The sequence below is a fragment of the Lycorma delicatula genome, chromosome 2 (assembly GCF_047948215.1).
Source record: "Lycorma delicatula isolate Av1 chromosome 2, ASM4794821v1, whole genome shotgun sequence".
Taxonomy (NCBI): domain Eukaryota; kingdom Metazoa; phylum Arthropoda; class Insecta; order Hemiptera; family Fulgoridae; genus Lycorma; species Lycorma delicatula.
The window spans coordinates 36490987-36503050 of NC_134456.1; the positions used below are offsets into that span (position 1 = coordinate 36490987).

The window sequence follows — 12064 nt, forward strand, 5'->3', positions numbered from 1 at the left end:
ATTGTAAATAAAAAGTTTTTCTGAACCAGCCTCATTACTTTATTTACAGACCTCATACTTTTATTAAACACAACTTTTAATAATAAACAAGTAGTCTGCTAATGAGGCACTACTAAATTAAAAAGTCAGTAATTACACTTTAGATTTTCTAACAGCTCATCTTTTACATTTAACTGAAAAATTATGGTGCCGTATTAAACCAAACAAATAGTAATATGAAAGATTAGTATGCATACTACTAATAAAAGAATATTTGAAATAATATTAAAAATGTAAGAAGTAACATAAAAAATTTAGGTATTAGATAAATTACCATGAAAACAGATGTTTCTGCAGTTGTCTGTCACTACACATTTTTATTAAAAAAATTATCATGTTAGCATTTTTTGGTTTCAGTCCTTCTACTCTCCAAAAGAATTTGGCCTGCTTTGAAGAAAACTCTTCTGGACGGTAAGAGGTCCCAGGAATATGTAAATATTTTGTAACTAATATCAGCAACTGTGGAACGTCACTTTATATTTCTTTCAAAATGCTGTACAACTTAAGTGCCTGTCCTTATTCAGTTTATCAAAATATTGTCTCAGAGTAATTAAAGAGTTGCTGGAAGATTTCACACTTTTTGTAATTTCTTGAACTTTACAAATATTCTGTAAAAACGATGTCTTTTGCTGTTCTTCATTTGGTTTTAATAACAAATACAATTCATTTGTACAAATCTATCATATTTTAAGTTGCTGTCATTCCCAAAAGCAGATTTTTTGAACCGTGGATCTTGAATTGTAGATAATTTTATTTTTTTCCACATTTCCACTAAATGTGGAAATGTGGAAAAACACATTTAGTGTTTGCTAATCCCAGAAACTAACCAACCATTTTTTAATTTTTCGCCGGAAGAAGTCAGTTTTCTGATTAACTGTATGCACAATTTCTCTAACAAGGGAAATAATTGTTGATAAGGTGTAATAATTTTTAGCAGATATCTCTGTTGTAATAAGGTCAAATGGTTTAAGTAAATTTACACATTCAATTAAAATATCCAATTCAACATTTTTTATAGATTGTAGACTTTTCAGGAATGCTGCACTGCAGCTGACAGGGGTTCCTTCAGTTCTATTAACCTTTCAAACATCAGAAGTGTTGAATTTTATCTTTTAATTTTAATTCTTTTTTCCCCCCATTTGTGACTGTACTAGTTTTAATTTTATCAGCTGCAACTACACTGTGCCTGAAATGCGATACAATATTTCTACACATTTTAATGTGGTAGCCTATCACACTGTGAAATTGCATCATTTACTACTATATTAAGCATATGAGCTACACATGGAATGTTAGGGAGACCTAAAAGTTTTACGGCACATTTCATATTAGCACCCCTGTCTGAAATTACTGCCACAATTTTATTTCTAATATTCCAATTGTGGAGACCCTCTTCATTTTTTGGCCAAATACTGTTCTGTATGATTTTCTTGTAATTGTGTTGTACATAAAACGAAGGACATTAACTCACCCCAATCTAATTCAAAAGAAACCATATTTCTTGATGTCTAAACGTCTGTTGTTATAGAGAAATAAGAAATGTTGTCTAATATGTTTTTAATCATTGAGCTTGCATTTTTATAAATGTTTGGCATAATAAAATTCATTAATTTTTTCCTGCTCAGCAAGGTATAGCACGGCTCGAGTTCTTGTAACAATTTTTTAAACCCCTCATCTTCTACAACAGACAGGAGCTGTAATTCTATGAAAATCATTTCTACCACTAAATTATCAATTTTATTAACTTTCTTTACAGATAAATCTTTAGATCTATATACTAGAAATGACTGGGTTAAATGTTTAGAAAATATGGAAGATGACATACAACATAAGTTTGTGTGGATGCCACGGACTGATTATCCTCACTGTTTGCAATCTTTGAGCATTCTTTTGAACAGCTCGGCTTTCCCATGGAATCGAAACAGTCAGTGATTTCAAAATCAGCTTGGATATGTGATGCTACAAGCCCAGTTTTATAAACTCCTGTGTTTTTGCTTCTTATGTTCTCTTAAATTTGAGGTGTTATTGGATCTTTTGAGTTCTTCTTTTACATACTTTATATATTGCTGTTGGAGAATTGTTCTAAAAAAAATTCTAAACACCGAATCGTTTATTCATCCTTAAAAAAAAAATGTAATGGGACAGCCAGCAACTCGTAAACAACTATAACGGGGCAGACCAACTAACTTATAATTACAAAAAAATTATTTTACTTATGTGCCAGACCTAGTAAACTACATCGAAAGATAATTATAAAATAAGAATGAATTCAGTTTTTTAAATAATTACAGACTGTTATTACCGTCCAGTAAATATAAAGATCATAAATTAGAATTAAACACACCATTTAGTATAAGATACGTTGCCCTAAATTTTTATGTGGATAAATTAGAAACTATGATGGAATATTAATAATGGGAGGGAATGATTTACTAGTAATTAATTGCACAATGACAAAAAAAGCCGACATCATCTGAGTGCGCCTTATTTAGTACTATTTACTTTTCCCAGTTAACAACTAATATTAGTCTAAGAACTAAGTCTTCAACTAACTCAACTCCATACGACTACTTCGACTAATATTAGTTGAAGCAGTCAATTATAGAAATTAGTTGATGGTCCCATGCCTACATGAAAGGGCCTACTAATTGGTTGTCAATCATACCACATCAAGTGTTCACCAAAAATCATCGTGCTGGAAATTTAATTCAACTACAGCATGTAGGTTTTCTTTAGACCACTGATGTGAATTCCTTGTGTTGTTTATGCCACTATGGGTGGCAAAAATAGCTTTGTCCAAAAAAGTATCAATGGAATTAAGTGATAATTATTGTTAACCCACTGATAAAACTGCTGCAATCATCTGGGATGGTCACAAAGCTGGAGGAATTGAACTTTTGAACATGAAAAGGATGCAGTTTGTGAGCATGTAATGTCTGTCCTTCATACTGTACTTTATGGAGTGTTGAATTGTGTAGAAATACTTCACATGCTCGTTGTAGGAATTAAGCTGTACTACCTGAAGAATGTTTTACCTTTCATAACCTTGTATCAGTTGATGTTAAATGAAACACGAGCACTGGGTATTGTACTACTATTCTCATGAAGATTATTAAAAATTCTACAAAATACTCTATAGTTTGGAACTACTTAACCAAGATACCTACGTCAGTATTCTTGCACTGCAGCTGAAGCACTTCCATCGCAAAAGTCATAAACAAAAATCATATCAGCTTAATCTGCATAATTGATGCAGCATTTTTCAAAAAAATGAATTCATCACAGAATTTCACTTTAAATTTAGATTCAATTGGAAAAATGTCGGTACAGTTTAGGGTAAACACATTCTCTTTTTTCTATTTAGTCTCTGGAACCACCGTAATGTATTACTTCAGAGGATTACATGTATGAATGTAAATGAAGTGGTCTAGTCTTGTACAGTCTAAGGTTGACCATTCCTGAGATGTGTGGTTAATTGAAACCCAATCACCAATGAACCATGGTATCCATGATCTAGTATTAAAATCCATATAAAAGTGACTGCCATTAATAGGATTTGAACCTTAGAACCCTCGTCTTCGAAATCAGCTTTTTTGCAATGATGAGTTCACCACTACACCAACTTGGTGGGTTATAACAAACTACATAATTTGATTCTCAAAAATAATTAAACAATCAAAATTATGTCAAAAACAACTAAACTGCTTAATGTTTATTATTAACATGTAACCACAATTTTACATTAGCGATGAGTAATACTCAAATTTACTTTGAAGTATGCAGTTAGTGTTGCCACACTAATTTTTTAAAGGTTTAAATTTCTTGTACTAAAAACAGCTGTTTTTCATTTTTACAAATTCATAACATTTTTCTGTTAAGTTTCGTTCTGTTTTGTTTAATAATTAGGTATTTACTTTATTTATTTTTCATAACTTTTATTAAATCAATTTTAAAGTTTTGTTATTAAAATTTATGCACTTATTACTAAAAAAAAAAAAAAACAAAAAAAAAAAAAAACATTTTTCATCACCAAATTGTTGTCACTGAATTTTTCATTTTCTGTTGGTTATCATGAAAACTACAGGAGATACAGTTCTGGATCTGTTTTATTAACTTTTCAATTCAAAAAACATAAGAAGTTTACCCCTTATATAAGCCTTAAAAATTTTAGCATGCTCTCATTTCACCAGGGGAACTGAAATCCAGGGGAACTGAAATCCAGGAGAAATTTTTCACCAGCCGTAAATTCTGGAAAATGTTTTTCCAGAACTACATGTGTATGAATGCTTTTTCTTATTTCACACTTTAGGATCAGTTCGCACATTATTTCCCTTTCCTCCTGAATCATCCTGTATGTATGTATGTATATGTAAAAATATACATATATATCATAAGCCAAAACACAGTAGTGATAATGTTTCTTTATTGATCACAGAAGTCAGTAAAGTTTTAGTAAAACTAATTATTAAATTTTGATTTAGTTTACACCTTTAATTGAAATAAAAATTGTTTACTTGTACAATTTGAATCAACTGTTTTTCCCCGAATTTCTTAGAATTTACAAATGTTATTTATAAGTAAGTATATTTCACTAGATTTATTCGACAAACATATTTTTAATTTAATAAAATAAACTGGAATGCTATAAATTAAGACTGGAATTGTTTTTTAAGCAATAAAAGCAAAATGTATTTATTTTTCACAAAAATTATACTGCTTCAAGGGGATAAAATTCAGTTAAATTCAGAAGAATGAAGCACAGGTGCAGGGGCCTTTATACAAAAATAAAGTATTCAAGAAATATGGTGACAAAGTAATTTGGCTGTAATCAGTTCCTTTCTGCTGTATACTTTATCTTGAATCACCACAAAAATATCTATACAACAAAATGAGCAAACTTCCAGCATACATTGTTGATCAATTACTGACCTACCTTGGTATTAGGAACAATACATATGTTTAAAATGTCTAAACTTGATTGTTTTTATAAAATCTCTTGATTTATCAAATAAACTACAAAATATATTTACTTAGATTGTGATTATGAGTAAGCACTCTTTTCTCTTAGTAATGACTATTGCTGGCATATTCCAACCATAGTTCTGTGGTATTATGTAACATTTTACATAACATCAAATACTAATACGTGCAGTTATGTTTTAGTTAAAAACAAACTAAACTATTTCTAATATGGGCTTGCAGTACATATAATTTTAATCAGACTGAATTAAAGATTGTTTAAAGTATTAAACAATACTTTATAAAGTGAGAGATAAAAACAATCACTGAAAAACACAGCCTACAGTAAAATACATTTATTTAGTTTAAACAACAGCTTCTTAAATGAATTTTTACAAAGTTTCCATTAACCCCATTCATAAAGTTCAACATTCACAACATCATAAAAATTCATAGGACGAAGTGAGGCAGGTAAATCAGCTGAATTAGGCGGATATAATGGTTGTACAATTGATACGTCAGATAAACACTTCTTATTATGTTTTTCAAGCCATGAATCTACTGTCGGCAACTCTGGTAACTTACTTTTACTTCTTCGCATTTCTTCTTCCACTATTAAACATACAATTAATTTTTTGTCAATATACATAACCACAGCCAATAAGATATGATAGAATAAAAAAATATGAAAATTGTTTAAGAAACTTTATGGCATTTACTTAATTCTACAGTACTAAATTAAAAGCATTATCACACCAAATAATCAATTTAAAAAAGAAATATTTTCTAATAAGCAAGTTCTTTTTATTATGAAATGTTCATTTTATCTAATCTAAAACCTACTATAATTACTAATATAAACAAAAATAGTCAATATACGTGTGTTAAATTCACAAGTGTTTTTTTTTTGTATAAATACAGTTTTAAAAATAAACATAGTAAAAAATTTTTTAAATAAATCAGTTTTTACATACTCAGCTTTATCCAATTTTAAGAATTAAAATCTAGTCACTTAATTAGATGAAAACTGTAATTTTCTTTAGCTTTTAATACAAAAAAATTACTTTCTGAATAGTTTTAACAAATTGCCATAATGTGTTCTTAATACAACACAAATGTAATTTTGCAACTTTGTAACAAAAATATATTTTATTTTCTGGTTTTTCTTAATATTAGAGTATATACAGTACCCTACAATCCTTTCCTTCAGTATTCTCATCTCTTTCATCTGAAAAATTTCTCTAATTCACAAATGTACTGTACTGGAACTGTAACATATCTATTCAAATGATCATTAAGTAGATTTAATAATAATTCTCTAAGAAAATGCTTTTTATCCCCTTTTTTTACTCACACTTGCTACTGATAAATAATATGATATGCTACAAGAGACTGCACAGACTTGTACGGGCCGAATTAGTACTGGCATTGGGAAAATTACTATCATTAAATTTCTGTTCCTGTGTTGATGTCCTTAGCTATCTTCAATCGGGTTAATCTCTTGTATAAAAGAGAATGTCCTGACTGATTCACTGACTCATAATCAACGTACAACCAAAACTATTATAGGTAGAGACTTGAAATTATCAGGGTACCTTCGTATCTTTAAGTAGGCATGCACTAAGAAAGGATTTTGTGAAATTTTGATTTTAAGGGGTTCAAATCGATAAAAAATTAAATTTTGTGTTAATAAGCTTATATCAGCGCTATCTGTTGGACGTAAAATCAACATACGCTATACTAAATATTTTACGATTCCATTGCAATGTTTCCAATATGTATGTCTGCTATAGACTAAAAAACTACTGCACTGATTTATGCACGGGGAAGAAGGGAGAAAAGGAAAATAGGGAAAAATCAAAAAAAGAAAAAAGGGGAAAAGGGAATTAAAAGAGGAAGAAGATTAAATAAATTTAATTAAAATTAAATAACATTAAATTAAATTTAAAATAAATAAATAATTAAATTAAAATGGAATTAAAAAATTAGAATATGTAAAACAAAGAATTGAAGATGTCAAATGCAAAAAAATTGGTTGAGATTAAAAGTGTAGGTAAAGCATGAAAATGAAGTAATTAATTACATCTGTCAAATAAGTAGTATTAATACATCATATGCGCCCGCAGAACGACAAAATAGTGTGTGAGTGATCCAGAAGAATGCCGTTAAATTTTACAGCTGTAATCTCTTGTTTAAAATAATGAAAACAGTTCATAATAAACATGTGTCCGGAAAAGGCTTTGTTTTTAAATTAAGAACAACAAAGAATTTTACCATGATTTCTGCTTAGCAGCAAAATAAACCTATACCAAAATTCATCGAAAACCAGGGAAGAAGAAGGGAGAAAGGGAAAATCAGAAAAGGTAAAAGGGAAAATGGAAAGAAAAAAGAGGAAGGGGAAAGGAAAAGAGAAACGGAAAGGGAAACTGGAGAAAACAGGAAGGGAGAGCGAAGCAAGCTATGACCCTCTGATTGTGACGGGAAGCGCAAGTAACCATAGAGCATGGACAAAGCCGCAATGGGGATGCTAGATTTAGGATTGTAATAAATTTTTTGTTAATTTTTACTGGACTTTTATATTGAACTATTTTAATTCATTCATAGAATAGATTGGTCTAACAAATATTATTCAATTTTCTTATCTTCCTTTTTTGTTTTCCTTTATTTAAGTTTTGGGCAACAATTCATTGTTTATCGTATATTCCTTCAGTATTTATCATAAAAATTTTTATTTAATGTTCTCTAAATATAATATTGTTGATTAAATATTTTTTATTTCTAAAAAAGTAAGTTGCTATTAAAATAGCATTTGCGAGTGAAGAAGCTACATCTATATTGTGGGTGAAGTCGTGACAGAGTACGCTAGTTATTGTATAAATATTTTATAAAACTGCAATACATTACTTTAACTTCAATGAGATTGTTCCTCTTAGAGAACATAATGTTATTTTACATGAGAAATGACAAGTAATATAATGAAAAGCGATTTTATGCACTGAGAAATGCAAACAGAGCTGCAGAAAGAGAATTCAGATAAAGAGAATCAAATAATTGCTGATTGTGCAAGGATGAATTATAAATTTTCAAGCTAATAATTTTTACTGAACTGAAGAAAGGAAAATCATTATAAAGTTTATGATTTCAATGATTATCAAGTTAACGAACACCTTTCATAGGTTATAACTGAAGTTTGATTCAAAGGACTACCCAGGAATAAAACAAATGATTCATCTGAAAACAGTGACAAATTGTGTAGTAAATATACTAGGCCTCTAATAAGTTGGTGGAATATTTTTGTGTTTATGGAAATGTCCCTTCGTTCTTAAACATTCTGTAGATCAAAAACCTTATTTTAAGAACAGTGACAAGACCAATGTTTGTTTTGATGCAACACATAATTGTACTTTTAAATCAAGAGATACTAATTAAATAAAAATCAAAAACCTGACCAGAAACTTATGCCTACTTAATCCTCACAAAGAAAATATCAAAAACTAAAAATCATCTGCTTTTTGGTATGAAAACAGATATGCGAAAGCATAAAAAAAAATTACGGATGACCGCTGAAATGATAAACAACTGGATCCTGGTTATTTGTGATATGTATACAAGAGCTCATAACATGCTAATCATCAGTGCATTCAAAATATTATTCATCTGAGCTGATAAAAATATCTATCAAAAATTGGCATGTGGTATAACCATTACAAAATTATTAAGAACAAAAATGTAAAGCTTGGTTGTTTTCTTTTACCTTTCCCAGACACAAACAGGTAATATTAATAGGTATATAAACAAAACTGATGATACACCACTAAATAAAATCTTAAACAATATTAATGTAGTTTATATTTTACATTATGTAATGAACATACTGTTCGAGGTGTTTTTTATTTTTAAAATTTAATTCATACTTTTTAAAAAAAACGATACATTTTTAATATGTACGTATAAAAGTATTATTATTAAAGTTAGCCATAACTAATATTAAACCAATAAAGGTTTATTTCACATCAATAATAAATTATTAAAAAATACATGGGGATTGATTTAAAATAATAAAATGTTATTCCTGTACTACAACAACTAAATAAATAATTGGAGAGAGATAAATTCTATTCCTATCCCTTAAAATTGTTTTACAAGAATTCCAAAGGCTTAGATTTATATTTAGAAGATTAGGTGGCCTACAGTTAACCCAATAGGCAGCTCACCTACTTCCTTTGTGAAATCCCTGTATAGGAAATTAAATCTCTCTAAATAAATTCATGGGAATAATGAGGTGTTATAGCTGTCCCAATTTCAATGAAATCTGTCCAGAAACCTATTTGTGATAAGATGAGGAAGGGATGAATTAAGTAAGGGACAATAGGATTTCTACCTGTAGGTGAAGAAATGGATCGATTTCTGAACAGGAACAATTATTTGATGTTAAAAAGGAAATGGAAGTTCTGGGTTCAATCCCCACTAGCCTTGATATTTTTTCACATATTAGAATAATTTCTATTGCATTTCCAAACAGAAACTGAGCTTTAGTAAATAAAACAATGGTCTATAAATAATGTTTTAACAATAATACCTTGTCTTCTAAATTCATTTAATTCTAACTGTGAGTAATGTGTATAATTGCAGTGGTCACCAAACTGGCATTGTCCTGTTTGTAAAAATCGTCTGCATTCTGTTTTAGCTGATTCGTCTTCAACAACAGTTTTTAAATCTGCAATAATAAAACAACACCATTATTAAATGTTTTCATCTATTTTTGGCAAAACATTTACCATAAATCTGTAATTTCACTAAAAATTTGGACTTTTTCAGAATTACCAACCCCCACACCAAAAAAAACGAGTTTTTTAAGCAATTGGTCAAAAATTGATGTATTTTTAATATCCAATTAAGAATTAGGTGGAAATATGCATGTTTCAGAATAGCAAGAAATATTGATATTAACAATAACCAGGTTAGAGAAATAACCCAATAACACACTAACATACTCTTTTACACTGATCATTTTAAACATTCTCCATATTAACATATTTTACATAGATATAAATTATAATTATAATCAACCAAACTTAATCTATGCTCACTTCGATTGCTAACCTTGGTTAACTTTAAACTCGACTGATTATTTAAATAATTACTGAATTTATTATTTAAATATTCAAAACGTTACTGTTAATTAGTAAAGTTAGTGAGCGCAGGTTAAGTTTCATTAGATTATATTTATAAAATAAATAAATAAGAATGGTAATATAAATGGTTATTGGGTTATTTTTCCAACCTGGTTATTGTTAATATTAATATTTCTTGCTACTTTGCTATCTTCAGGTGAAAAACTTGCAAACATTTGAGGGAGGAGAAACGAAAAAGTAACAATTTTTATTTTTTATTTTGAAACATGCATATTCCCACCTAATTCTTATTGAATATTAAAAATACATAAAATTTTGGCTGACTGATTAAAAAATTAAGTCCTTTTTTTAGGGAGAATTCCAAAAAAAAAAATTTAATACATTTCTTAACCAATTTTATACAATATTAAACAATTGATAAATTATTGAATACAAAGGCCAAAGTGAATTTTTACACCTGATTTTTCTACTGGTTAAATGTTAAATAAATCAATGTTTTACTCTGTTAGGTATGTAATAATACATTATACAGATCACATCACAGAAGTACAAATATAAAAAAATAAATTATAAGATAAAAACTGGATAGAAATACAAGTCCAAATTAATTACTTAAATAAAAGCATTAAGTAATATTAAAGGTAAATACAATAAATATAAAAAGTTATTATAAAATAACTCAATTCAGGAGGTGCCAAGGAAGATTATTTTGAGGACATGATGAATGTGATTTTTTTTTTTAATTTTTATGTAATTAGTATTAATTAAAAATAAAAACTCAACAAAGTAATATTGTTTCCATAAAATAAAATCCCTGACTGTATTTTAAATAAATTTGTTTTAAGATTTTTCAAATGATTCATTAATTTAATAAAAATGGTAAAAGAAACATAATCATCTTAAAATTTTCTAAGGGTGCTTCAAATCAAAACATTATGGTTTGGCTGTTACATATTAAAACAATTTGGTCATCTAAGGTGAACTTACCATTGAATAAAACGCCCAGGAATTTTGCTTTCTGGCCAACAGAAATATTAATGTTATCAATAATGGAATTTTATTCATTTGATCAGCAATGCTGTTCAACAATCTTACTGTTGCTTATGCAATAGATTATGAAACATTATATAGCTACTAAAGGAAATTATTCTGACAAAATAAATTATAAATAAATATACCTTCAAAATTAGGAACCTTTACGGTTCCCAAGAATCATAACATAGTCATACTACTTGTAGCAGTCTGACAACGAAACTCAGGACTTTTCAAGAAATGAAAAGTTATGATAATTTATTTACAACTAGATTACACAACTACAGTTGCATGGACTAATAAAATGTTGTTTATTCATCGCATTACTTTTGAGTAGTTAAGGAGAATAACAATTTTTGTGAAGTCATTCAAATGAACTAATTAATTTTATATATAATACTGGTCAATTAACTAATTGTAACAAACCCCTATATTGTCTGTAATGCAATTTCCTGTTTCTCGAATGAAGAGTTCCTTGAATGTGTTTCTTACGAGCTTCTAAATCATCGATGAACGAACGATCACAATAATCACAGTAGTATCGTCTACCCATAATTAATAAGAATTATACGAGTCCTAATTTAATTTAATGTTAGCATAAAAAAAAAAAATACATTTATTTATATTGCAACTGTAACTAACACAACTTAACCTTAAATTAAAAAAAAGACTTCTTTTCTTAATGCACATTTAACGTTAACAGTATACACACAAAACAAATTTCACATGGCGGCGTAACGTCAAAAGCTTCGCAGCTGATTGTATTAAATGCACATCGAAGTAAAAAGTGATACATTATTTATATTATAATTACTTCATTTAATCATTTATATTATATTAAAACTAAATAAAATCTTGTTATTCTTCTTTCCAGACTTTGTTAAATATTGACGACCTCT

General features: G+C 28.5%; 1 protein-coding gene across 1 annotated transcript; it reads right to left on the minus strand.

Annotated features, from left to right (window-relative positions):
* Nucleotides 1-5339: 5339 nt before the first annotated feature.
* LOC142320651 (zinc finger matrin-type protein 5) lies at nt 5340-11910 on the minus strand. Its single transcript, XM_075358691.1, has 3 exons — nt 11592-11910; nt 9578-9715; nt 5340-5610 (listed from the first exon to the last, which is right to left on the minus strand). The coding sequence occupies exons 1-3, from the start codon at nt 11716-11718 to the stop codon at nt 5405-5407; spliced, it is 471 nt and encodes a 156-aa protein (XP_075214806.1). The 5' UTR covers nt 11719-11910; the 3' UTR covers nt 5340-5404.
* Between the last annotated feature and the right edge of the window lie 154 nt (nt 11911-12064).

What these genes read in the sequence shown, in the direction of transcription:
- LOC142320651 (XM_075358691.1), bottom strand. Translation starts at nt 11,718, where the DNA reads ATGGGTAGACGATACTACTGTGATTATTGTGATCGTTCGTTCATCGAT. An exon ending in GCATTACAGACAATATAGGG is followed by an intron (nt 9,716 to 11,591) that starts GTTTGTTACAAT and finishes TTATTATTGCAG; the next exon opens with ATTTAAAAACTGTTGTTGAA. An exon ending in AAATGAATTTAGAAGACAAG is followed by an intron (nt 5,611 to 9,577) that starts GTATTATTGTTA and finishes TATGTTTAATAG; the next exon opens with TGGAAGAAGAAATGCGAAGA.